The following is a 27151-nucleotide window of genomic DNA, read 5'->3' as shown; positions in this document are numbered from 1 at the left end:
CTGGCCACACCCTGCCACCACGCCCTCGGGCACCGCCCTGCCGCCACGCTCTCGGCCACGCCCCCAGCCCACAAGCCGCCCCAGCCGCCCAGGCCTCGCGTGGTCGCGCGGCGGAGGCCGTTCTCCGACGGGCAGCGGGCCGCTCGGCCGCCGCGTCTGGGCTGAGCGCGGCGACGCTGCTGCCCAAGTCCTCCCGGTGCTTGAGGTGGTAGGTGCCGGGAGGACGCGCCCCGCTGTGGCAGAGGGCGGGCCCGGGGCGTGAGGAGGCGGTTGGGCGCCGTCTCCTCGGGTGCACGCGGGGAGTTGAGGCGAGGCGAGTGTCGCCGAGGCCGGCGCGCCCAGCCTGGGTCCCCGGGCCGGGCGGGTGGCGGAAGCGGGGAGCGAGCCCGTCGGAAGGAGCGGGCGTGGCGGAGCGGGAAAGCACAGCCGGGACCCCCACTTTGCCGAGGGGTACTCACACGGCGGGTCACAGCCAGGCCCCCAGAGTAAGGACCTAGCGGCCGCTCCCGGGACCTGGCCCTTGGCGCCCGGGCAGTGGGAGGCTTTTTGACCCCCATGCCCTGGCATCATCCTTAATAGATCCTGTCGTTGGTGTAGTTGTTTTTATTACTAATAAAGTAACAACTAATAACATGAAATTATATTCAAAAAGAAAACAAACCCAGTAGGAAAAAATAGCCCTAAGCCATGTGGGGTCATTAACAGAAAAAAAATGAAATGGTTACTGGAGGTGTAAAGAGATGCCATTTAAAAAAAAATTGACGTGGAGCAGTTTCGGTGTACAACACGATGATTCAACATTTGTATCCAAAGATTTTAATTACTGATATTTTAGGCAAAGCTGTTAAAAAAAAAACTGTAAAGGGACAGTTACATCAGGTATGATAACTACAAGCACCTGGAAAATTTTATGCCACCTAAATGTTAAATTGTGTTTGTATTGAAAGATGCTTCACAGAGAAAAAAATATTGGGGTCAGTCGTAAAGAGAAGGCGTGGAAAGGAAAATATCATGGAACTTAGGACTTTTTTATATTTTGGTTTTGATTTTTCTTGAGTACAGCAACCTGATATCAAAGGCCTTTCATCACCTGAGTAACTCCCGCATACTTTCCTGGTTACTTTACATTTGTCCGTTTATCAGCGCAGGCGCACCTCGTTTTATTGCGCTTCACAAGTGTTGCGTTTATTTACAAATCAAAGGCAAGACCCTCTGTGAGCGAAAAGATGACAGCTGCTTTCTGGGGACACTTGCTTTATTAAGGCAGTCTGGAAGCCAACCTGCAGTGTCTCTGAGGGATGCTTGGATGTGCTGTTAACTTACAAGCGGCATTCAGTTTCAAGGAAGCCTCACTTTGTAAAAGTACTATTTTGAAGTCTAAAATCTTAACAGATTTTCATGTGGGCAATATACGTGAGGTAGATGAAAGGCTGGTCTTTTCACTTCTCTCAGCTTATTTCTTTAATTTTATCTGAACTTATTACCCACCTGCAGTGGAACCATCAGCAGTTTTTAAAGAAATTTCAAGTTGGAAAAGTTAACTATGGTACCCAGCTTTTAAATACGGTACATAGTATAGTTCTTATGTTGTGATTTATGATTAGTATGGCCGTGTACCATGTCTAAAGAATGAGGAAAGCGTAATCATCTCATAGTTTACTTAGTAGTCTAAGAAAACTTGTAAATTGAGGAACTGGAAATTATTAGCACATACCAGTTTATTCAGCAAGGCTTTATACGTAGATGTCCCTACTCATAATTAAATTTTTGTATCCGTACAGGAAATGTCCACAGTGAATAGTGGACAGTCAGAGGGCTTTCTTTTACTCACCAAACACCCACGTTTACAGATAAGGGCATGAACTTTATAGTCAGGTCTTCATTTGTACCAGTTATTAACTATGTGAACTTGAGTATGTTATTTTTCTCAGTCACTGGTTTCTCATCCGTAAAGTGACTACTAATGATTTTCTACAGCAGTAAATGCATGGTTCAAAACGAAATGAAAGTAATATATGTTGAGCATTTGGCATGTAATAGGACCTCAAAAAATGGAATTTTAATAAATAAAGAATAGTATGTGTTGGGTAATAAGATTGTGCCCAAGTTGGTCAGTGTGTGCTTATTATCAATGTACTATATTGTAGAAAATTCTAAATTAATTTGTAATTTCTGAATTGGTGGGTCCTTAGGATTTATATTTAACTTGATTTAAAAAAAAAACCAAAAAACAAAAAAAGGAAACTAAAATTTAATTAGTATTGAGAGATGTAGAACAGCCAACAGTTAAGATTCCTGACTGGCAGACCAATATTCTATTCATACCACTCAGTCTTGTAAGATGATTTGTTAAGTATAAACTTGAAAAAAGAGCTTTATTCACTAACCATTGCTCAGCATGTATTAACAGAATGAATTTTCTGAGACTTGGATCAGGATTTCCTTTAAAAAGTATTTATACCACATAACTATATATTTATATTTTAAAAGACAACTTTATGGTAGGTTCACTACTTGCTACCCAATGCCATAGGTGGGATTCTGTTTCTTTTGCAGCCTTTTTTTTTTTTTTTTTTCCCTGCCAGTTTATTAAATGCCTGCCCTCCAAAGGAAGCTATGGGAGCTCTATGTTCAGTGCGTGAAGCAGGCATTAGCTTTTAAGATGTTATTTTATGTGCTGACTTTATAGTTCACTTACATCTTGTATTATTTTTAATATAAACTGAGAATTAGGCTTTGGTTTGTGGAGTTCTGTCCTTCATAGATTATGATCCTGTGGATCAGTTTTATAGTAATCATTACTTACAAATACTTGCCTTTTCCTTTAATAGCACTGTTTAAGACATGATGCTGTTATGTAGTATGTCCCCCACACTTATTCCCTATAATGTCAGTGTCTATGCACTTGGGAGCCTCTGTTGTAGTTTTCCTACTAGAAATTGAAAAGGGTAGATTGTACTAAAAGTTCTTTTATTTTTCACTTATTTACTTGTGTTGCACAATCATATGATAGTTCTGTAACTCCCCAACCTTTGAAAATCCCTGGTTTGAATACTGTGGATTTGCATTGCTCAGCAACTGGAAGAGACTTTACAACCTATCAACTCAGTTTCAGCTGAGCAATGAAAAACAAGAAAGTGTGTGCCAGAGCACTCGATTGTATTCTGATTCATTAGTTTCATGTGGGAAACAGGATGGAAAGTTACTGCATGCTAGTATTAGGGTCCTAATTAAAATGGCTGGGATAAACATTAAATTAGGCAATATTAGATTGCTTTTTGGTCCTCATTTTAAATATTTCCTTCCCCATAGAAAATATTTAATATACATTTGAAGTATTTTTTTTTTTGCTATGTGTGCTTATAACTTTTTTCTTTCCTATTATATCAAAGTTGCATTGCCAGCAAATACAGCATTAGTTTAGTTTAGAAGGTTGTTACCATCCATGCTAAAATATCTCTTAACAGACACATTACAAAGCTAGATAGATGTTAACTTGTGTATTGGCTTGCTTATCTCTAAAATTCAGGAAAAAGTAACTATTTTGTGCTTATTTATCATTGTTGACTTTGAGAGGTCGTTTATAGATTTATGATTTTAACATTTGAATTACATCCAAAGGTATTTTTCAATATATGAAAGCATGTCTTTGGAGCTAAAAGGCCGTTACTAACCCTATTTTATACATAGGGAAACAGTTGCTGAGACCGATGACTTGCTTGAGAGCATGTGGTTTCAGTTCTTTCTGGGTGAGCCAGTGCCAGGTCAGGTGGAGTTTTGCTTTTGACTGTCTTGATAGGCATCAACATTTGAAAAACTGTGTCCCAATTAGGCATTAGACGATTTTGGTTATATTTAGGAGGTATTTAAATTTATAAATTTATTTAGTAAAACTGGGTTTGCAGATATTAGGATACAAAGATAAATAAGGTCTAGTCTTTTTGGCCTCAGCTACCTCAGTCTAATCAAACAGGCATGTTCAGGCATACCTCATTTTACTGCGCTTCACAGGTAGTTGGTTTTTATTTTATAAATGGAAGGCAAGACCCTCCACCATCAAAAAGATTGTGACTCACTTTAGTGCTTTACTGTAATACTTGCTTTATTACAGTGGTCTGGAACCGGAACCACAATATCTCTGAGGTATGACTGTTATAAATATACTAGTATAAATTTTAGAAAATTGAGAGATAAAATATAGTAGGGGCCAGTGTAGGAGGACAGAGAAGTTGTTATTGTTATTATTATTTTACTGTTAACTGTTTGTTAGGAACTAGAGAACTATGTGAACTATTATTTAATGTTATTGTTGAGATGTGAGGATATTTTCTAAGGAAGCAGCAAGAACTTGACTTTGGTCTTGAAGGATGAATAGCAATTTGGAAGATGAGCAGCAGGGAGAATAAAGGACCTCCAGACAGAGCACCTGAATGTTCAGCTGTATGGTGCAACAAAATAACATTTATGAATTCAACAATTTAGTGAACATCCACTGTGTGCTAGACACTGGTGGACACCGGAGAGGTACCTCAGTGACAAGGCTGTAATGTAGTAGTCAGATAACAAGTAATGCAGCCAGTGCAGTAAGTACCCATGGAAGCGGCTACAGGAGGCTTTGTGCGCGCGAGAAGGGCACTGAACCAGAAGTCAGACAGCTCTGCCTGGCTGTGAGCTGAAAGGAAAGGTAAGAGCTAGCTTGCCTGTCGGGTGCTGGCTGAAGCCTGGGCACGGGCATAGCCACCACTTCCTAGACTCTTGTGACCTTGGGCAAGTTACCTAATTTCTCTAAGCCTTATCTAAAATTGGGATAAAAAACTAAAGCTGACATTTATTGAACTCTTACTGTGGACCCAGCATTGTGCTGGCACTTCACATCGAACCGAGGAGGTGGAGGCTGTTGTAACTAGGTGGTAGAATCATGCCACAACCCCAGGAGGCTGACCTGAGACCTGAGCTCTAACTGATAATAGTGCCTACTTTATAGAGTTTTCCTGAATGTTAAATAATTTAACTTAGGTAAATGGTTTGCTGTGCATGGCACATGGATGCTGGCTCCTGTTTCTACTATTAATAATCCAGAAGGGGATGGGAGCGGAAGTTTAAGCAGGGGTGTGTGTAAAGGGATTATAGTTTGGAGAGAAAAGAGGCTGTATTCACCAATTTGTTCAATTTAAGAAGAATCTTTTTTCTCCCTTTTGCCTAGTATAAAAGACAAATAAATTAGCCATTACAGTAGAACAGTCTTCCCTAAATACCATGATGTGGACATATTCACTGTCCCAGGAACACAGGGAGAGGGAATATTTAGATCAGACGGGGTGACCAGGGAGATGAAGTAAGAACTACTATGGAACTAAGAGTAGTGGTGGGAGTAAAGAAGATAGATTTGAGAGAGGTTTGGGGAGTAGAATGGACAGGCATTAGAGACTGGTTTTTGGTGTGTGGGCTCTAATTTAGAATATCAAACTGAAGGTGTCTTTAACGGTGGTCTGAGGGAGTTGGTGATGATCTTCAGGAATACAGGAGGAAAAATAAACAAATTTTAAAAAAGAGGTTGATGCTGGATATCTATCATGTGATAGTTGCAATAACGAGAATGGATGCGGTTAGCTAAGAGAACCAAAGCTAAATTTGGAAGAATTCCTAAATTTAATTGGAGTAAAGAAGAAGGATCAGGAGAGGAAATTAGGAGAGGCAAAGAAATAGGAAACAAACCAAAAAAAGAGGGAAGTTAAGGTAGGAAAATATTTTAAAAGAGAATGTTCAGTTGTGACAGATGCTGTAAAGGAGTCTAAGGTTGTAGAATATTATTTTAAATGCTTCTGTGTTTTCTACCTTATAAAATAGGTATCTTCAAATGAATGTTGTGGTTATTTGTATATAAAAGCGTGTTGGTTATCTTGTTTAAAAGATAAAAATGTATTTTTCCCTCCTAAAGTATGGAACCTCAAGGTCTTTGTGATAATGGAAACCAAAAAATTGATTGGTAAACCGCTTCAACCAGCAAGACCTGTTCGCCATCTGACTTCTCCTCCCGGTGAGTAAATAGGGTACACATCTTTAAATATTAATCGGTTGATGGCTAATTAGTATTTTAAAGTCTAAATAATAGGTGAAGTAATTATTTACCGTGGATATTTAAAGAAATAATGAAAACTATTGATCTCCTTGGAAGAATTTAAAGGTGTTACTAAAGAAAAGGATTCTTCATAGTCTACCAGACCAACAAATGTTGGAATAATAGCTCTGATCTGAGAGCAACTTTGTGTATTTTTTGGTGTGTATTTTTTTTATGTCTTGTTTTTATGGTTAACTGTCTTCTTTCAGAATAACTTTCAGTGCCCTGTGATTGATCACTGCAGAGCAGTCATGACGTAGAGAGAATTAGCTTTTTAAAAAAATACGTGTAACTGTAGAAAAATAAAAGATTAGAACAAAACAAAACTTATAGATTAGGGGCTGTGCTGGAGTTGAAACATAGCTAATTTCTCAAGAAATCTAAACAAACAAACAAAATATATCCAAAGTTGAAAAATTTTCTTTTTCCCATAAAACTAACCTTTTGAACAAATTTTTAAAATATTTTGTATTTAGTTCTTTAATTGGCATAATAACCATTTCATTTTTTTTATTATTGCCAGAATGGCTTTTTATATTCTTACTTTATGTGTGTGTGTGTGTGTGTGTGTGTGTGTGTATGTGTGTGTGTGTATGAATGAATTCTCTTTAGTCCATGAGTTCAACTAAATAATGGGCTACTTAGTAAAAGGAAAAATAGCCCTTTTATTGAGTTTACAGGTGAGGCAGAAAATATACAAATGGCACCAATTCCTCAGTCCTTTGTTTTCTCGTCCGTGGTTCCTATCAGGAAGATATCTCCACTTTGGTCACGTTTCCTTTGAAGACAGCTGTGACTTAAGACAGACATTAAATCAATGGATCTTTTAGATCCTGGCTTAGCAATGCTGATGCCGTGTCCGTCTCATGTGCTGAAGAAGCAGTGGCGTAGGGTCAAGACTCGGATTTTATCTTGACGGGAAGGATATAGAGCCATTGTCAGCAGCTCCTTTCTGTGACCTGCCTTTCTACACTGCCCTCCAGTCCCTCGTCTGTACAGATTGTTTCTCATTGATCCTTTCCCTACAAGACTGTTACAGGAGTTAATGGGGTGGGATGGTAGCCCTGCTCTCTCATTAAATCATATCCTTTTAAGATCCAGACAAGAGTAGGGTTTTATTAGACAAAGTTTAGTAAATTATTTTTGGCTTTTCTCTACATACTTCTATAGTCCTTGTCTACCTCACGTCCCCAAAGAAATCTCTTTCAAGACCCAGATTAAATTATTTCCTTTTGCGAAGCCTTCCTTCGTACCTCAAAGCCCACTCAACTCTCCCCTAGCATTTCTCTGTAGCTCTTATGGAACTTATTTATTTTGATTATAGTCATTATTTATGAGCTTGACTTTTAAAATAGACTGTGAACTCTTTTATCTCTGAACTCTTCACACTGACACACCCATCCCCTAAGACAGTGACTGCCACTTCATAGTGCTGAATGATTGAGCCTTCAGAAACCGTTTTCAGACAGTGCCTAGAGTATCCCAGATAATTCAGGTTTTTAGATGCTGTTAGGTCATTTATTGAAGACATGGATATTTAAATTAGTTTTCTTTTTCTCTCTCCTAACAGGAGCAGTATTCCCTTTCAACTTTCAAAATGAGTATCCATGCAACACTCAGTACTTACAAAGTGGAGTTAACAGAGTAAGTCTTAGAAATTATAATGCAATGAAGCATTACAGACTGGAGAGTGATATTTGTTAGATGGCTGTTGCGTGCCAGGTACTATGCTAAGTGCTTTATATACTTTCTAAAACTTTATGGTATATTTCAAGTATATATTAAAGAGGGTAAAACATTCATTATACCTGTTGCCCAGCATTTTCAAATCTAAACATTTTGCTGTATTTGTTTTAGAAAATTTAAAAAAACATCATATAGGTAAAACCCCTATATATCCCTCCACCAAGCCATTTCCTTCCCGCCTTTCTCCAAGGTAACTATCTTCAGTTATTGTTTTCATGAACATATTAATACTTTTGCTACAATGAATAGAATTGTTTTAACTGTTTTATATACATAATATTGTTTTTGCCTTTTTTTTCACATTTAGGTTTATATTTTAAAGGTTCTAATTTAATTTTTTGACTAAAATAATTACAAAGTTTAAAATTCAAAACATACAAAATGGAATTTACTGAAAAGTTTCCCTCCAATCTCTGTCTCCCCGTCACCTGTTTCCTCGGACAGAAGTAGCTATTATACCAATTTCTGATCTAGATACTTCCAGAAGTAGCTTATGCATGCACAGTCATAGGTATATTCAGAGGTGGAATACTAGACAACTATTAAAATGAACACAGCTGTTCTATATGTGATGATACAGAAGAATCATATGTATAAATATGCCATGTTTTTCCATTTTCTGTTGATGGGCATGGTACTCGTTTCTATTTTATAGTAAATGCTACAGTGAACATTGAGTATATGTTACATTTCATTTATGTTTGAGAGGTTCTCTGCAGTATTAAACTGCAGTGGAATTACTGGGTCATCAGACACTGATAAATTACTCTCCACTGAGATTTGTATGAGCAACACATGAAGGCTCTGCTTTTTCTACGTTCTTGCTTTGTTATTGTCAGACTTTAACGTTTTTTTCTTATTTAATGGGCGAGAAATCATCTTTTTGTTGGTTTTAAGTTTTAGTTCTCTATTTGTGAAGTGGAGCATCTTTCCATATGTTTAATTTGGCCATTTGGATTTAGTCTTGTGAACTGCTAATTCTTTTCATTTGTCCATTTTGGGGGGTGGTCAACTTTTTCTTCTTGATGTATATTTTTTAAAAAATATATTCTGGGTTCTAATTATTTTTCTTACATGCACAGCAAATATTTCCTGGGAATATGGTCGAGAGACTTATTTTTTTGTAATGTTTTAGTTCAGAAATTTTAAATCTTTTTAATAAAAAATTATGGAAGTAACATTGGTTAATAACATTATATAAATTTCAGGTGTTCAACATTATTATTTGGTATCCGTATACTTTATTGTGTGCTCACCACCAAAAGTCTGATTTCCTTTCATTAGCATAGATTTGACTCCTCCTTTACCCAGTTCGCCCTCCTCCCGCCCCCATCCCCTCTTTATGAGTTTGTTTTTCTTTTGTTTCATTAGTTTGTATGTTACTTTTTGTTTTATATTCTACATATCAGTAAAATCATATGATTTCTGTTCTTTTCCTTCAGATTTATTTCACTTAGCATAGTACCCTCAGGGTCTATCCGTGTTTTCACAAATGAATATATATCTTTATCCATCATCTGTCAAGAGATACTTAAGTTTTTTCCATATCTTGGCTATTGTAAATAATGCTGCAGCAAACATAGAGGTGCATGTCTTTATGAATTAGTGCTCTCGTATTTTTCAAATAAATGCCCAAAAGAGGAATTGCTGAATCATATGATAGTTCTATTCTTAACGTTTTAAGGAACTTCCGTACCATTTATCATAGCAGCGGCACCAATGTACAGTGCCACCAACCGTGCACGAGGGTTCCCTTTTCTGCACATCCTCTCCAACACTTGTTGTTTCTTCTTTTTTCGACAATAGCCATTCTACCTCCCGGGTGTGAGGTGATATCTCACTGTGGTTTTGATTTGCATTTCCCTAATAATCCGTGATGTTGAACATCTTTTTATATGCCCGTTGGCCATCTATATATCTTGTTGTTTCAGGACTTACCATTCAAGTCTTTAATCTGTTTTGAGTTCATTTAGGGTATGGTGTAAAATAGTGGTCTGATTTCACTATTTACTGGAGAACTTTCCTTTCTCCACTGTATATTAGCTTTGAGTCATGAGTTAGTTGCCGATATATGTGTGAGTTTATTTCTGGGCCCTCAATTCTCTACCATTGGTTTTTGTGTCTGTTTTCCTGCCAATGCTATGTTGAATAGAAGTTGTGAAGGTAGACCTCCTTATCTTATTCCTGATCTTAAGGAAAACGCTTTAAGATGTTCACCATTGAGTATGATGTTACCCTAGGTATGTAATTTATGAACTTTATCATGTTGCGGTATATTCTCTCTATTCTCACTTTGCTGCGAGTTTTTATCATAAATAGATGCTGCATTTTGTCAAACATTTTTTCCGAATTTATCGATATGATCGTGTGATTTTTATCCTTCATTCTGGTTATGTGGTGTATCATGTTAATTTGTGGATATTGAACCAACTTTGCAGCCCAGGGATAAATCCCACTTAATCAAGGTGTGTGATCTTTTTAATGTATTACAGAGTTCAGTTTGCTAATATTTTGCTGAGGATTTTGGCATCTATTTTCATCAGGGATACCAGCCTCTTTTTTTTTGTAATGTCTTTGTCTGGCTTTGGAATCAAGGTAATGGTGGCCTTGTAGTTGGGAGCATTCTATCTTGAATTTTTTGGAATAGCTTAAAAAGGATAGGTGTTAATTCTTTTAATGTTTGGCAAAATTCACCTGTGAAGCCATCTGGTACAGAACTTTGTTGGGAATTTTTTGATTACTGATTTGATTTCATTAGTAGTAATCAGTTCATATTCTCTTTCTTCTTGATTCAGTCTTGGAAGATTGTATGTTTCTAGGAGTTTATCCATTTTTTTTCTCAGGTTGTCCAATTTGTTGGCATATAATTGTGCATAGTATTTTCTTATACTTCTTCGTATTTCTGTGGTATCAGTTGTCACTTCTCTTTTATTTGTGATTTTATTTATTTGGTTCTTCTTTTTCTTTATGAAGAAAAAAGGTTAAAGATTTGTCAATTTATCTTTTCAAGGAACCAACTCTTGGTTTCACTGGCCTTCTGTATTGTTTTTGTAGACTATTTTGTTTATTAACACTCTGATCTTTATTATTTCCTTCCTTCCACTCACTTTGGGCTTTGTTTTTCTAGTTTCTTTAGATGTAAGGTTAGATTGTTTATTTGAGATTTTTCTTATTTCTTGGGATAGGCCTGCCTTGCCATGAATTTCCCTCTAAGGTCTGCTTTTGCTGTGTCCATAGATTATGCGTCGTTGTGTTTTCATTGGCATTTGTGTCAAGGTATCTTTTGATTTCTTCCTTGATCTCACTGTTAACCCATTCTCTGTTTAATAGCATGTTATTTGGCCTCTTCGTGTTTGTTTTTCAGTTTTCTTCTTGTAATTGACTTCCAGTTTCATATCATTGTGATTGGAGAAGATGCTTGATATGATTTCAATCTTCTTGAATTTATTAAGATTTGTGGCCTAATATGGTCTGTCCTGGAAAATGTTTCATTTGCGATGGAAAAGAATATATATTTTGCTGCTTGTGAGTGAAATGTTCTAAAAAATATTACTTAAATCCATCTGATCTAATGTGTCAATTAAGGCCACTGTTTCCTTGTTGATTTTCCGTTGGGCTATCTGTCCACTGATGTCAGTGGGTTGTTAAAGTCCTGTACTATAACTATATTTCCTCGACCTCTCCCTTTATGTCCGTCAGTATTTGCTTTATATATTTAGGTGCTCACACACACATCAGTGTGTAGATGTTTTCAAGGGTCATATCCTCTTGTTGGATTGATCCCTGTATCGTTGTGAAATGTCCTCCCTTGTTGTTCGGTATAGCCTTAAAGTCTATTTTGTCTGATATAAGTATTGCTATCACATCCTTTTTTTGTTTCAATTTGCATGAAATATCTTTTTCCATCTCTTTATGTTCAGTCTGTGTGTCTTTCAATCTAAGTGAGTCTCTTGTAGGCAGCAAATGTAAGGTTTGTGTCTTCTTATCTATTCACCCACCCTATGTCTTTGGATTGGAGCATTTAATCCATTTATATTTAAAGTAATTACTAATAGGTATGTAGTTATTGCCATTTTGTTATTTACATTTTTCATCTTTTTTCCCCTTCTTAAAGAAGTCTCTAATATTTCTTGTAATACTGGTTTGGTGGTGATGAATTTTTTTAGCTTTTTCTTATCTGGGAACCTCTTTATCTGTCCTTCGATTCTAAATGATAGTTTTGCCAGGTAGAGTCATATTGGTTGTAGGTCCTGGCTTTTCATCACTTTGCCTATTTTGTGGTCCCTCCTGGCCTGCAATGTTTTTATTGAGAAATCAGCTGACAGTCTTATGGGAGCTCCCTTGTAGGTAACTAACTGCTTTTCTTTTGCTGCTTATAAGATTCTTTGTCTGTAATCTTTAGCATTTTAATTAGGATGTGTCTTGGTGTGGGCCTCGTTGGGTTCTTCTTGTTTGGGACACATGGACTTGAATGTCTATTTCCTTCGCTAGGTTAGGGAAGTTTTCTCTCATTATTTCTTCAGAAAGGTTTTCAATCCCTTTCTCTCTCTGTTACTCTTGATGTTGTTCCACAGGTCCCTTAAACTATCATCATTTAATTTTTTTTCTTTTTGCTGTCCTGTGTGAGTATTTTCCAACACCTTGTCTTCCAAGTCATTGATTCGATCTTCTGCTTCATCAAATCTCCTGTCGATTCCATCTAATGTCATCTTCATTTCAGTTATTGTATTCCTCATTTCTGACTGGCTCTTTTTAATGTTTCCTATCTCTTTGTTGAAGTTCCACGGAGGTCAGCTATTCTTCCCTAAGTTCACTGAGCATCCTTACAACCTAGTGTTTTGAACTCTGTAATCTGGTAGATGGCTTGTCTCCATTGTCTCTTTTTGTGGAATTTTGAGCTGCTCTTTCATTTTGAACATGTTTCTTTTTTCCTCATTTTGGCCACCTGTGTTTGTTTTTACTGGTAGGTATATCTGCTCTGTCTACCGATCTTGCCGGAGGGGCTGAAGTTGTAGGTGTGCTGTGGGCCCAGCGCTGCAGTCTCCCTCAGCACTGGAGTCGAGTGCTCCAGTGGTGCTCGTCATGTGAGTGCTTTCCTTTTGCTGTTGAGTGTGGATTGCCATTGGCATGTCAGTGGGTGAAACTGACCCTGTTGCTGACTGGTGGTGAGTGCTGGCCATGACTGCGGTGGCTGAGCTGTTGGGTAGAGGCTGACCCCTTGGAACGGATTTGCTTTAGCAGGGCTCTGGTGCCTGCTGAGTCCAACCTTTGGGCATGTCTTTTGTGGCGGTAAGTGGGCGGTGATTTGGTGCGGCCTGAAGCAGGCTACCAGGTGTGTTGTTTCCGGGGTCTCTTGGGAGGAATGTGGGTACAGGCTAAGGGCAGCTGCTGCCTGTGCCAGCTCAGGGCTACTTGGTAGGAGCTACAAAGTGATTTGTGATTGGGAGCTGCCTGTGCTGGATTTGGAGGTGCCTGGAAGAGGCTCTGCTGGGAACCGAGGTCAATTTCTGCTAGTGCTAGACTTGGGACTGCTTAAGAAGAGGTATGGGGCACGCTGAGGTCAGGTGCTGCTTGTTTGGGATTTGTGGGCCTTTCAGAGTTTTTAAGAGAAGTTTGCATAACTGTATCTGTTTTGTTTTCTCACTTAGTTTGTGCTTTAGGGTCCAGATGTAAGTGAGATCATATGGTATTTGTCTTTCTCTGTCTGACTCACTCCACTTAGCACAGCACCCTCTAGGTCAATCCATGTTGTCGCAAATGGAGAAATTTCATTCTTTTTAATAGCTGAGTAATATTCCAATGTATATATGTATGTACCATCTCTTCTTTATCCAGTCATCTATTAATGGACACTTAGGTTGCTTCCATATCTTGGCTATTGTAAATAATGCTGCAGTGAACATAGGGGTGCAGATAACTTTTTGAAGTTGTATTTTGGATTTCTTCAGATAAATATCCAGAAGAGAGATTGCTGGGTCATGTGGTAGTTCTATTTTAATTTTTCAAGGAACCTCCATCCTGTTTTCCATAGTGGCTGTACCGATTTGCAATCCCACCAACAGTGCACGAGGGCTCCCTTTTCTCCACATCCTCGCAAGCGCTCGTTTGTTGATTTATCGATGATGGCCACTCTGACAGGTGTGAGGCGAGATCTCACTGTGGTTTTGATTTGCATTTCCCTGATAGTGATGTTGAGCATCTTTTCATATGTCTACTGGCCATCTGTATGTCTTCTTTGGAGAAATGTTTATTCAGGTCCTCCTCCTGTTGATTGTTTGCTATTGAGTTGTATGAGTTCCTTATATATTTTGGATATTAATCCCATATCACATATATGGTTTGCAAAGACTTTTTACCATTTGTAGGTTTGTCTTTTCATTGTTGATTTTATTTTATTTTATTTTATTTTGCTGTGCTGAAGGTTTTTAGTTTGATGTAGTTCCAGTTATTTATATTTGATTTTGTTGCTTGAGTGTATTATATCCAAAAGATCGCCTAGACAAATGTCAAGGAGCTTTTCCCCTGTTTACTTCTAGAAGTTTTATAGTTTTGGATGTATTTATCTTGAACCATTTGAGTTTGTTTGTGTTTATAGTGTAAGACAAGGGTTCAGTTTCATTCTTTTGCATGTGGATAGCCAATTCTCTCAACACTATATTTCGAAGAGACTATTTCTTCTCTATTGTGTATTTTAGGCTTTCTTGTCAAAGATTAGTTGAATGCATATGTGTTGGTATATTTCCGTGCTCTCTATTCTAGTGCACTGGTCTATGTGTGTTTTTATGCCAGTATTATACTATTTTGATTATTACAGCTTTGTAATGTAGTTTGAAATCAAGAAGTGTGATGCGTCTAGCTTTGTTCTTACTCAGGACTACTTTGGCTACTCAGGGTCTTTTGTAGTTCTGTACAAATATTAGGGTTCTGTGTCAATAGAAAATGCTATTGGCATTTTGGTAGGGAGTACATTGAATCGGTAGATTGCTTTGGGTGGTTGGACATTTTAATAATCTTCCAATCCACAAACACAGGATATCTTTCCATTAATTACATCGTCTTCAGTTTCTTCAATCAGTGTCTTATAGTCTTCTGTGTATAGATATTTCACCTCTTTGGTTAAATTTGTGCCTAAGTATTTTAAAAAGAGATTGTTTTCTTGATCACTTTTTAAAAAATTTTTTCTCTCAGCTTTATTGAAGTATTATATAATAGACATTTAGTTGCTCATATTTATATTGTACAATTCAGTGAGTTTTTTTTCAGTTACAGTTGGCACACAAGAATATTAGTTTCAGTTGTACAGCATAGTGATTAGAGATCTATGTAACTTGTGAAGTGGTCACCCCACTAAATCTAGTACCCCTCTTCCCCCATATGTCTTTTTTTACAACATTGTTGACTATTTTCCTTATGCTACACTTTATATCTACGTGATTATTTTGTATCTATGCATTTTTACTTCTTAATCCCTTTACTTTTTTTCACCATCTCTCCTTCTCCCCACCCAAAATATTCTTTGTATCTATCAGTTTCCGTTGTTGTTTATTTTGTTCTTTGGATTCCACATGTACGTGAAATCATGTGGTATTTGTCTTTCTCTATCGGACTTACTTCATTCAGCACAATACCCTCTAGGTCCATGGAGGCAGTATCTTTTTCCATCCCCTCCTTTTTAGTCTGTGTGTGTCTTTTAATCTGAAATGAGTCTCTTATAGGCAGGGGTCTTGTTTTCTTATCCATTCGACTTCCCAGTTTACTTTTGAGTTTGATTTTAGGTCTTGCATTTAAGTAATGTTACAAAGATAGTGAAGTGTGCCTCTGATGAAATTTTCAAATTTAAGAAATTAATTTTTAAAAAGAACATATAATTCTTATAGTTTATTAAATCTAACAGGAAGAACTTTGGAAAACCAAATTTTTGGCATTATCAAATTTGCTTTTTTTTGATGACTTATTCTCATGTCTCAGTAATGTAGGATTACCTTATTCTTCGTTAACCTTCTGACTTTGGCAGAATCACCTGGGTAGAATTTACAGATATTTGAAGACTGGCCTACAACTTGCTAATACAGTGATTGCTGGAGTAAAGATGTTCATTTTTAAGGATAGATATCTCCAAGGAAAACTACCTTAGGGAATTACCACGGTCCAGGATCTAGCTGAGTGTTTGTAAATTTGATTTTTGTCAGCAAAAAAGAGGAGATCATCTCTTAGGGGGTAGGCGGTATTGACCAAGTATGTGAAACTGATTTATAAAATCAGAAAACCCATTATTTTATGAGAAATCTGACTGCCTTGTACTCTGGGATTCTCGTCTTTGTTCTAGTGTATTATCTGCTCTAGGGAGATTCATGGGAAGCTAAGTTGTAATCAGAATATTTCTTGGCGAGCTTGTAATCAGAAGAAAAGGAATTAAAATACTGTTGTTGTTTTATTTTTAGCACGTCATCAAATTATTTAGCCAATCTCATAATAAAGGTGATTCTGCGAGTAGAACTGGAAAACTGGGCTAAGGCCTCTTCTCAGGACACGAGCTCTGCCAGTGTTTCTTATTTCTCTGCTTCATTGGATGAAGCGAGATTTTATTTTCCTTATTTCCAAGGTAGTGTGTGAACAGTTATATGCATGTAAACTGGCAAGGATCTACATAAAATAAAAAAAGTAAATATTATAGTTTTATTGCAGATTTTCGTGAATAAATATCTGTTGTTTTCATGAATTAAAATGTTTTTAATTACTTTATAATTATCTTTTGGATCATATCATTCATCTTTGGTTTTATATTCCCTTTTGAAAATAATTATGACAAAAATTGTTAGATACATGTGAATGTATTTTGATATTTTTGTTGCTCATTTTTAATAATTACACTTATGATATTGTTTATCCATTAGCCCAAAAATGTGCATTGGCTACTATTTTGATTGTTTAGGAAAATATTTTAGGATAGTAAAAGTTATATAAAAATTTTAAGCCTTAGTTAAAAAGTGTATTTTCTTCTTTCAACAGTGTAAGACGAATGGAATGCAAGCCTTTTCTCAAGGTCTTAATGACCAACAGCAGCATCAGTCTCCAGTTAAAAAAGGTGAATTTTTATCATAGTTCCTAAATTTCATAAGAGAGTGTTAACTTTCATAGGGAGTTAATATTTGTTTGGCTGTAAACCTGTTATTATAGTCTTTGGTTGATCTCTGTCCATATGGATTGGGCTGTATGTTTGACTGCTCTAAAGGCAAGACCATTATAGCAGTGGCTTAAACAAGGCAGAGGTTTATTTCTATTTCTGTATCTTCTGTATCATGTAAAATTTTGAGCCGGTGTACGTGTTGTTCTGTTCTGTGAAGTTGCTGTTGGCCCAGCATTAAACAGTGGGCCCTTGGACAACATGGGCTGGACTGTGCAGGTGTGCTTACATGAGATTTTCTTTCAGTAAATACTTTTCTTAATAACGTTTCGTTTTCTGTAGCTTTCTTTATTGTAAGAATACTTCCAGTACCATTTTGAATAAAAAAGGTGAAATTGGACTTCCTTGTGTTGTTCCTGAACTTAAACAAAAAGCTTTTAGCTTTTCTCCATTGAGTGTGGTATTAGCTGTGCATTTGTCATACACGGCCTTTAGTATGTTGAGGTATGTTCCCTCTATCCCACTTTGCTGAGAGTTTTTATCATAAATGGATGTTGGATGTTTTCAAATGCTTTTCCTGCATCTATTACTATTACTGTATGATTTTTACCCTTCATTCTGTTTGTGTAGTGTATCACGTCGATTTATTTGTGGATGTGGAACCAACCTTGCATCCAGAAATAAATCCTACTTGATCATGGTGTACGACCTTTTTAATGTATTGCAGAAATCAGTTTGCTACTATTTTTTCTCCCCTCTTTAATTCCCCCCGCCCCACTTCCACCCCTGACCTACGGATGTTGCCGTCTCCCCTTAAGAACTGGATCTCTGAAGGCGGGGCGTCTTCTCCCAGGCACTTGCGGCCTGCCCTCAGGGCTTTGGGTTTCTTGAATACCCAGAAGTGGGATAACTGGATCCTTCTTTGTCTCTTTTTCTAGCCTTTGTTTTCATGTCTGCTTCGTTTGGTATAAGTATTGCTACCCCACTTTTTTTTTTTTCTCTTTCATTTTCATAAAATATCTTTTTCCATCCCTTTACTTTCAGTCTGTGTCTTTTGATTTGAAGTGAGTCTCTTGTAGGCAGCATATGTAAGCATTTTGTTTTCTAATCTATTCACCCACCCTATGTCTTTTGGTTGGAGCATTTAATTCATTTAAAGTAATTATTTATAGATATGTAGTTATTGTCGTTTTTGTTATTCCCATTTTTAATCTTTTTCCCCTTCTTCTTCTTAAAAAAGGTGGAGATGAACTTCTTTAGCTTTTTCTTGCCTGGGAAGCTCTTTATCTGTCCTTTGATTCTAAATGATAGCTTTGCCAGGTAGAGTCATCTTGGATGTAAGTCCTTGCTTTTCATCACTTTGCCTATTTTGTGCCAATCCCTTCTTGCCTGCAAAGTCTTTGTTGAGAAATCAGCTGACAGTCTTATGGGAGCTCCCTTGTAGGTAACTAACTGCTTTTCTCTTGCTGTTTTTAAGTTCTCTCTTTGTCTTTAACCTTTGGCATTTTAATTATGATGTGTCTTGGTGTGGGCCTCCTTGGGTTCATCTTGGTTGGGACTCTCTACATTTCCTAGGTTTGTATGTCTATTTCCTTCATCAGGTTAGGAATGTTTTCTGTCATTATTTCTTCAGAAAGGTTTTCAATTCCTTGCTCTCTCTCTCTTCCTTCTGGTACCCCATGATGAGAATGTTGGTCCACTTGATGTTGTCCCAGAGCTCCCTTAAACTGTCCTCATTTTATTGAATTCTTTCTTCTTTTCGCTGTTCTAATTGGGTATTTTCTACCATCTTATCTTCCAAATCACTGATTCGATCCTCTGTCTCATCTAATCTACTGTTGATTCCCTCTAATATATTTTTCATTTCAGTTATTATATTCTTCATTTCCGACTGGTTCTTTATTGTGTTTCCTCTCTCTGTTGAAGTTCTCACTGAGATCATTGAGCATCTTTTTAACTAATGTTTTGAACTCTGCATCTGGTCACTTGCTCGTCTCCATTGTGTTTAGTTCTTTTTCTGAAGCTTTGTTCTCTTCTTTCATCAGGGGCATGTTTCTTTCTCGCCCCATTTTGGCTGCTTCCTTATGTGTGTTTCTGTGTATTAGGTAGAACTGCTATGTCTCCCGGTCTCAGTAGAATGGCCCTATGTAGTAGGTGTCCTGTGGAGTGCAGTGGTGCACTCTTCCTGGTCACCTGAGCCGGGTGCTCAAGGGGTGTCCCTCATGTGGGTTGTGTGTGCTCTCCTGTTACAGTTGGGCCTCGGTTGCTGTTGGCACGTCAGTGGTGTGACTGACCCTCAGGCTGACTGGTTGTGAGGCCACAACTATGGTGGCTGAGCTGTTGTATAGGGACGACCCTACGGAGCAGGGGTCACTTTGACGTGGCTCTGGTGCCAGCCCAGGGTGCCCTTCCAGTGTGTCATTTGTGGCACTGGTTGGGTGGGGCTGGTGTGGTCTGATGACAGCCACGGGGTGTGTTGTGTCTGGAGCCTCTTGGCGGGGTGGTCTATCACAGGCCAATTGCAGCTGCTGCTTGTGCAGGGCTTAGAGGCACTTGGGAAAGGTCATGCTGTGAACTAAGGTCGGTTGCCACTGGTGTGGAGCTCCAGACCCTTTGGTGGGAACTACTGTGTGGGCCGAGGATGGTGACTACTGCTTGGGTGGTGTTTGTGGACCTTTGAGTGAGTCTGCAGGGCAAGGCCAGATGGGCTGCATGTGTGGACGAGCCACTGGGGAGGTTCTGGCCAGGTGAGCCAGTTAATTGGGGCCTCAGGGTGTCTCTAGGGCAGGAGAACAGGTGTCAGCCAGGTGGATGGAGACGTGGACTGGGCGCCTGTGCTGGGGCCGCTGGGTGGGAGGAGGGCCCATGCGTGCTCTCATCTCTGGAGAGTTTCTTCCCCCGACATGTCATGCCAGCCTCACCCTGAAGTCCGACAACTCAGCTCCTCTCTGAGTGTCCCTGGGCCTTTTAAGCTGCCATTCCAGCGCTGAAGCTCAGAGCGAGTGACTCTGAGCAGAGGAGTCTGGGCCCTTTAAGAGCAGCGCCTTGGTTCCCGCAGCCCCTTGTTGTTCTCCAGCTGAGTCCCTGCCGGTTTTCAGCCAGTGTCATGGGGAGCCTGGTGAGGGACTGAGACCTCTCAGTCCTCCTAGGGGGGACCTCCACAGCCAAGACATCCCTCTCGATTGTCAGCTGCCACCCCCAGAGTTGGACCAGCCGCTTCCGTGTCTCTGCCTCCTACCAGTCTGGAGGTGGCCTCTTCTGTGTGTACCCGGTTGTAGGACTTCCGTTCACCTTCCTCAGGCAGTTCCCAAGGGTGGTGGTTCTGCAGTTGAGTTGATTTTGACGTGGTTCTGGGAAGAGGTGAGCACTGCATCTACCTTCTCCACCACCATGACTCCGCCCCTTCATTTATCGTTTATTTTTTTCTTTGTTTCTGATGGGTAAAGCTTCCATGTAGTATCATGTACCTTCTACCTGAGGAACTGCCTTTATGTTAGCACTCCTTGTAGATCTAATTTGCTGGTGACAAATTGTTTTCTTTCATCTCGAAATGTCTTTCACTTCCAAGCATTCCTGAAGGGTTTTTTCACGGATGTGTGAGGGAAAAAACTACCCTCCTCCTGTTTCGCCTCTATCCTCAACATCTCCTACACTCACAACACTTCACTTCTGACACCAGATGTGTGTTTTTTCCCACATAGCAAGAGATATTTTGCAATACCAGCTGAGTGTCTTATAAGTAAATCCAGTTGTGACACTAACAAGTTAGTGCAGACACCACAGGTTAAGGGCTCAGTCCCACAAGAGTACCCTCCACTTCAGACAACAATCGCAAATAGTAGGTCCCCAGATCACCCAAAACTTTTCTGTCCAGCTTTAGGCCATAAATTGGAGGTTTCTAAGACTCCTCTTTGGATTCACTCATTTGCTAGAATGGCCCACCGAACTTAACATTTATGTTTACCAGTTTATTATATAATAAACGAGTTGAAAACCAAATGAGGAGATGCACAGGGCAAGGTCTGGAGGGGTCCCAAGTATGAGAGCCCTGGCCCTGCCAAGTGGGGACACCTCACCCTCCCGGCAGATGGGTGTGGCCCCAAACCCGGACGCTCTCTACACCCCGTGCTTTTGGGATTTTATGGAGGCTTCACCACTTAGGCATGTTCGATCGTTAACTCCATTTCTAGACCCTCTCCCTTCTCCTAAGAATGCAGGGCTGGGCTAGACATTCTGACTGGCCCCCATCTAGGAGACACCCAGAGCCACCTCATGAGAGCAAAAGACATTTCTGTCCCTCAGGAAGTTCCAAGGGGTTTAGGAGCTCTGTGTCAGGAACCGAAAGCAGTATATCTATCTTTTCATTTCACAGTATGGAATTCCAGATTGCTAGTTCTTCTCTGTCAGCACTTTAAGGATATTTTGCCACTGTTCCTGGCCCCAGTGATACTGTCTGATGAGAAATTCACAGATACTTGACTCCCATGAAGATAGGGACCCTGTCTTGGATCTTGCTCACCATTACCCAGCACAATCCCTGAAGCATGAACCCCGGCCTGACACACGGTCCCCGATGCACAGTCCCTGATCTGACCATGGTCCCCGACACAGAGTAGGTGTATGATAAATCTTGAAGTTTTTGATTGTGTTAAAATTTTAGTACATTAATATAAAGATTAGGCCTATTAGGGTTTCATTTTGGCAGGATCTGACGCACCTATTAGGTGTTACTGCTGTTACACTTTGTAACATGGGATGGCTTCACTGGACTTGAATAACTACATGAAAGAAGCCATGTGTTACTAACTTTCTGAAACGGCTTTCTTTTCCATTCTCCCTTGGGTACTGGGCTTCGTTCCTTTCCTTATAAAAGGAAAATGGGAGGCATGCCCCCCCACCGCCTTTTCTTTTGCATAGAAACTACTCATTTTTAAAAATGGACAGATAAGGGACATCCAGAAAGCACTGAGCAAAAATGTGATCTGAGAGAGTTCTTTGTTTTATAACATTACATTTGATGTTTAATACCTGCAGAGAGAATTAAGTACAGCAGAGATTTCCTATTGAAGCTCTCAAGTGTTTCCATCTGCAGAAAAAAACCAGACTTTCTGCCTGATCATCCCATCGTACTTCAAAAACCAGTAGGTAGTTTTCCTAATTTTGTTTTAATTCCAAAATATTTCTTTAATATTATCATTTGATTCTCTCTCAATTATTAATTATTCTCCTTGTGAAATATAATTGAGAAAAGTATATAAATCTAAGTAAATACTATAATGAAGTACTATAAGTAATTATTACCTTTGGTCAAGAATTAGAACATAATAGTTGTATTTTAAGAAATATCTTTGTCTACAGCCATGCTACCCTGAACAAGCCTGATCCCGTCTTATCTCAGAAGCTAAGCAGGGTCGGGCCTGATTAGTACTTGGATGAGAGACCACCTAGGAAGACCAGGTGCTGTAGGTGTAAATAAAAAATAAGAGATTGTAAGCTGACAAGGTCCTTGTAATCTGTGAGGTCAACCAAGGGTTGCTTCGCCTAAAAAAAAAAATTGTTAAAAAGTCATGAAAAGAGCATGCTGTATTTTCTCAAATTCCAATTAAGTTCTATAATCCACCTGCAGTGGATTTTGTTATATGATGTGGGGTAGAAGTGTTTTTTTCTCTGCATGGATTTCCCATCACCCTACCAATATTTACTGAAAAAGTAGGTGAGTCCTCTGCCACTTTTGTGGCAACATATGTGGTCTGTTTCTGGGCCCTCTATTCTGTTCATTTAGTCTTCTTATACAGTAAAAATCATCCCACATATTCTTCTTCAGCATGTCATTGCTGTTCTTAGTCTTTTATATCTGTCACCTCATCATATTCCATCAAAGTAAGTGCATGTATCTTTTGGGATACTGATTGGAAGAATGTGAGTTTTGGCATCAGGCTTGGGTTGGTCTGTGTACTGTGTCCTGTTCACGCTTAGAACAGTCAACTTTCTGAGCTTCACTTTAGTTGCAGATAAGGATAAAATCTCCACCGTTAAATCCTAACAATGAATCAGAGTACCTGGTATGGTGCATATCTTTCATTATACGTTCAGTAAATGTTCTTTTTCATCTTTCATGATCTTTATTTTCAAGTTTTCATAAACACTATATTGGTTAAAAAAGCAATTAGGCTTCTATTGAGACAAGCTCAGAATATAGGTGTGCTGAAAATGGCTCAAATTGAGATACAGATTACCTTCTGTGTCTCCATTTTGGGGGATTTCTACCTCTGGACTTCATAGCCTTTTTTCCTTACAGTTTTTTGAATTTTAACTTGCAGGCCTTCAGCCAATTCTTTTAACAATTAGAGCAGGAATTTAAACTTTTCATAGGCCCTCACACACAAGACTACTTAAAATGGAAAACTGTCCTGAATGATGTTTAAATTTTCCCACCTGTTCAGAGATCTTAGGAACATATGATTCTTGGTCTATAAGAATGAGTCTTAAACTTCCATGCTATATAAAACAGCTACTTTTTCAAATGCAGACTTTCCATCTTTAATATTTTATTTCATAAGTAAAAGTTTGACATACTCATTATTTTGAACAAACCTTATACATTAGAATTGAGTCACATTTTGATTTATGCATTAACGTTTTTTAAAAACTATGTACCACAAAAATGACAGGTTTAGAGTACAATCTAATATTTAAAAATGCATTACATGTTTCATTAAACACAGAAGAATTGTTGTATATGACAAATTCCAGTTACTTTAATAATTTCTATAGTAACATGCATTTAGGTCTGTAAACACTTAGTAGGGCCACGGTATTTAGTTTGATGAACAAATTAGTAAAACTGTATTCATTCAGTCTTATAATATAAATTTTTCTTTCTTTTATATTACAGGAAAACAACCAAAGTTTTAAGTAACATTTTAAGAACAAATGAGTTTGAAGATAAAGAATTATTTGTTTTATATTTTGGGCACCTGCAAATGAAGTGGATCTCAAAACAATAACTGCAATGGACGGTGACAATTCAATTTATTTTAAATTTTGACGTTTGGGTATTTGGTTTCTCCTAAAATGAGAAAGAGATATTTTAAAGAACTTTCTAATCAGTTTCAGCTCTGCAGGCAGTTTTCCTGCATAAATTGGGCAGAAACATTTGCAAGTAAAAATGTGGTTAGTGAAGTAGGAAGACTGTATTTATAATTTGCACGCTACTTGCAATTTTTTGTTTTTAATAATGGAAATATAAGCTGTAAAGATTCTCAAATATAAAGTATTTGCTGTGATGTATATATGGTACATAATTTCTTGATGCTTTTAAAGTTGACTTTGTTTCACACTGATTTCAGACCAGCACTCGAAAGGACCTTTACAATATCTGCAGAGGCTTAGAGCAGTTCAGGGTGTCTGACGCAGAGTTTTTGATGACAGGAGGGAGACTATTTTAATAGGCATTTCTTTTCAAATGTGATTGCTGTCTAGGTTTTTAATAACACTAAGATTCATAATTACTAGCAAAGATTGATGATTTGGAAACAATGGTAGTGCATAAAACCGAAGGTGGAAAATAGCTGCTATTTGTGTTCCTAATCAGACCATATGAACAGTAGAAGTTGAGTAACTGAAAAATATTTCCAAAGAGGAAAAATTTAGGCATTTGCAAATAATTATTACATTAAGATTTAATTCTGTAATTTCTTATAACAAGAACATGTATGGATGAGGAATTTTTTGGCTTAAACTTTAGCCCCTAGAAGTTTTATACAAGTCTGAGATTTGTCACTCTGAATGTTACGGTTAAAAAAAATTTCTTCCAGCACAGTGTCAACAAATACTGCTGAAGTGAAGGTAAGTGTAAACTCTCCTTACTTCTTTTTGCTCGGATGCTCTCATCCCCCTTCTATAGGAAGGCATTTAAGGCCGTCAAGGCCATCTTTTGGCAGGATGTTTATCTTAAATTGAATTCTGAACTCTTAGAACCAGTACCATTTTCTTTACTGGTCTTCGGGCTTCTTAACCAGACCCAAGCTTTAGTTTTGGATAGGTTTACCATCTTGGTGTTTTAGTACCCTACTCTTCATTACTTTTTTCCCCAGAGATAGATTGTTTTTTAAATCGAAAAAACATTAACCATAAATTTATCAGTTACTTTAAAATGATATTTATACCTAGGGCCAGGGTTTTTGTTTTTGTTTTTTTTTGTTTTTTTGCCGCGTGTGTGGATACACACACACAGACATGCTCTCACACAAAAATACATCTATATTCTATAAGAGCTGGGGTCAGAATTGCCATGTAATTAAATTGGTTTGCTTTATTATTTGCCTATTCTCAAGGTCTTTTGATTCTAGTTAAAAAACAATTGATCCTGTTCAAATTTGGGATCTGAAGGCCTTCCCACATGGCACTGTTACTAAGGGCTGAGCTCTCTTAGTCACAGGACCATGCTACTTGGGAGACTGGCTGCACATTCTGAATCTGATACTGAGAGGATCTGGCCAGAACTACACTGTAATTTGTATTTTTGAAACCATTTATAACCAGTGTTTTAGTGAAGAGTTTGAATGTCAAAAGCCCCCTAGGTCTCAGTCTTTGATCCTTTCCTACTATATACAGTCAGAATGAGACTGCAAAGACTGTTTTATTCTCTCTTTGCCTTGTACATATGTATAGTGTGCATAATCAATGTACATGTCCATCACTGTTCTTTGCTTTGTATATAAATTAAAAGTTGAGCCAGGTGTTGTTTATAGTGTTTCTCATCTTCAGAAGTGACCCAAAACACACACGTGTGTATGTCAAAATTTGTTACCTATGTCCAGTAGAGCCTATGAAAAAATTTAGGTTGAGGACTGAGGGTATACAAAAGTATTGATAAAAGTTAATATTCCATAAATAAATTTGAGAAAGTAGGTAAAATTTTATATTTTAAAAATTAGTTTGACCTTTTTTCTTGAGGTTTCTAACAGTAAAAAAAAAAAACCAGGAAAAATGTTTTTCCTGGAAGACCTGTGGTTTCAGAGAACTTGGACTAGAGAGTAACATATCTATATGCACTGTAATTTTCACTTAGCAGCATTTATCATCAGAAATTTCACAATCAAAAATAATTTATGAGCTTGTACAGCAAAGTGTATAATAGTTCTTCTAGTGAAACTGGAAAATAGATGTCTTCTATTACTTCCCTGAAATTTGTGCTTTTTCTATATTCTTTGTTCACTTAGGTTAAAATTTTGTTTTTCAAGTATTTTGAAATTGTTAAATACAAATATCTATTTTTCATAAGAAAAGTTAGCTCTCTGGATCAAATGCCATAAAATTTGAACCAAAGTAAAACTCTACTTTTCTCGATTTACATTACAGGAAATTATGATGCTAATAAATTATATAATGGTGTCACATTAACAAATGGGTGCCCTATGACAGAACTGTTCACTTGTGAAAAACTGGTTTATAATCTGATGGATAGAAATTCTATAGGTTACAGTCAAGGTTGTTTTATGCAAAGTTATGTGTTAACTTTTTTTGAGCTTAAACGACAAACATTTGCTTACAGTTCTAGAGACCAGAAGTCCAAGATCAAGGTGCTGGCAGGCTTGGTTTCCCCTGAGGCCTCTCTCCTTGGCTTGTGGTCCTCACGTGACCTTTTCTTTGCGCACCTGAATCTGCATATAAGGACACCAGTCATGCTGGGGACTGTGTTAACTTCTTAAAGTGACATGAAGTGACTAGCCACAGGGTCATGAGTTAGAAATGTTTGCATCACTGGAGAATAAACTTCACTAAGAAAACCAGTCACTTAAAAATCACAAACACTGATTTAACCTTTATAGTTTTTGACAAATCTGTTCTATGACGTAGTATTCTAAAAGTTCCCACTTTAAATGTTTTTTCACAATTGTGTTCCTTTAAGTGTATACTTTTTCACATATTAGAATTTTATGACTAAAGGGTTTTGGGTTACACTGTTGCAAAACAGCAGATACTAAGAATAGTGAACTTTGAAACATTAGCTAAAATTCACAAGGAAAAGTCATAGAAGACATTTAAGAAGACTGCACACCCTAGAGTAAATGCACAGAGAGCATTTTCTCATTCACATTCTGGTGAGCACTGGGCTTGCTCTGGGAACATCTAGTTGTTGTTCAGGATCCACCATGAAG

The 27151-nt window shown here is 38.1% G+C and overlaps 2 protein-coding genes and 1 pseudogene across 2 annotated transcripts in view; 2 read left to right on the top strand and 1 right to left on the bottom strand.

The window, feature by feature from the left end:
- Positions 1 to 74: 74 nt before the first annotated feature.
- CUNH8orf88 (chromosome unknown C8orf88 homolog) lies at positions 75 to 26119 on the top strand. Its single transcript, XM_039877055.1, has 6 exons — positions 75 to 208; positions 5939 to 6037; positions 7689 to 7762; positions 16874 to 16949; positions 22023 to 22129; positions 23884 to 26119. The coding sequence occupies exons 2-6, from the start codon at positions 5965 to 5967 to the stop codon at positions 23905 to 23907; spliced, it is 354 nt and encodes a 117-aa protein (XP_039732989.1). The 5' UTR covers positions 75 to 208; positions 5939 to 5964; the 3' UTR covers positions 23908 to 26119.
- LOC120614264 (uncharacterized) lies at positions 22339 to 22457 on the top strand (annotated as a pseudogene).
- Positions 23504 to 27151, bottom strand: part of NECAB1 (N-terminal EF-hand calcium binding protein 1) — a 68084-nt gene continuing 64436 nt past the window's right edge. The window contains exon 14 of the mRNA XM_039877054.1: positions 23504 to 27151. Within this exon, the coding sequence (XP_039732988.1) occupies positions 27123 to 27151 (29 nt within the window). The 3' untranslated portion in view covers positions 23504 to 27122.

Source organism: Pteropus medius, unplaced genomic scaffold (assembly GCF_902729225.1).
Source record: "Pteropus medius unplaced genomic scaffold, Ma_sr-lr_union100, whole genome shotgun sequence".
Classification (NCBI taxonomy): Eukaryota; Metazoa; Chordata; class Mammalia; order Chiroptera; family Pteropodidae; genus Pteropus; species Pteropus medius.
The sequence above is the reverse complement of the archived record's forward strand: the minus strand, read 5'-3'. Positions and strand labels throughout refer to the sequence as shown.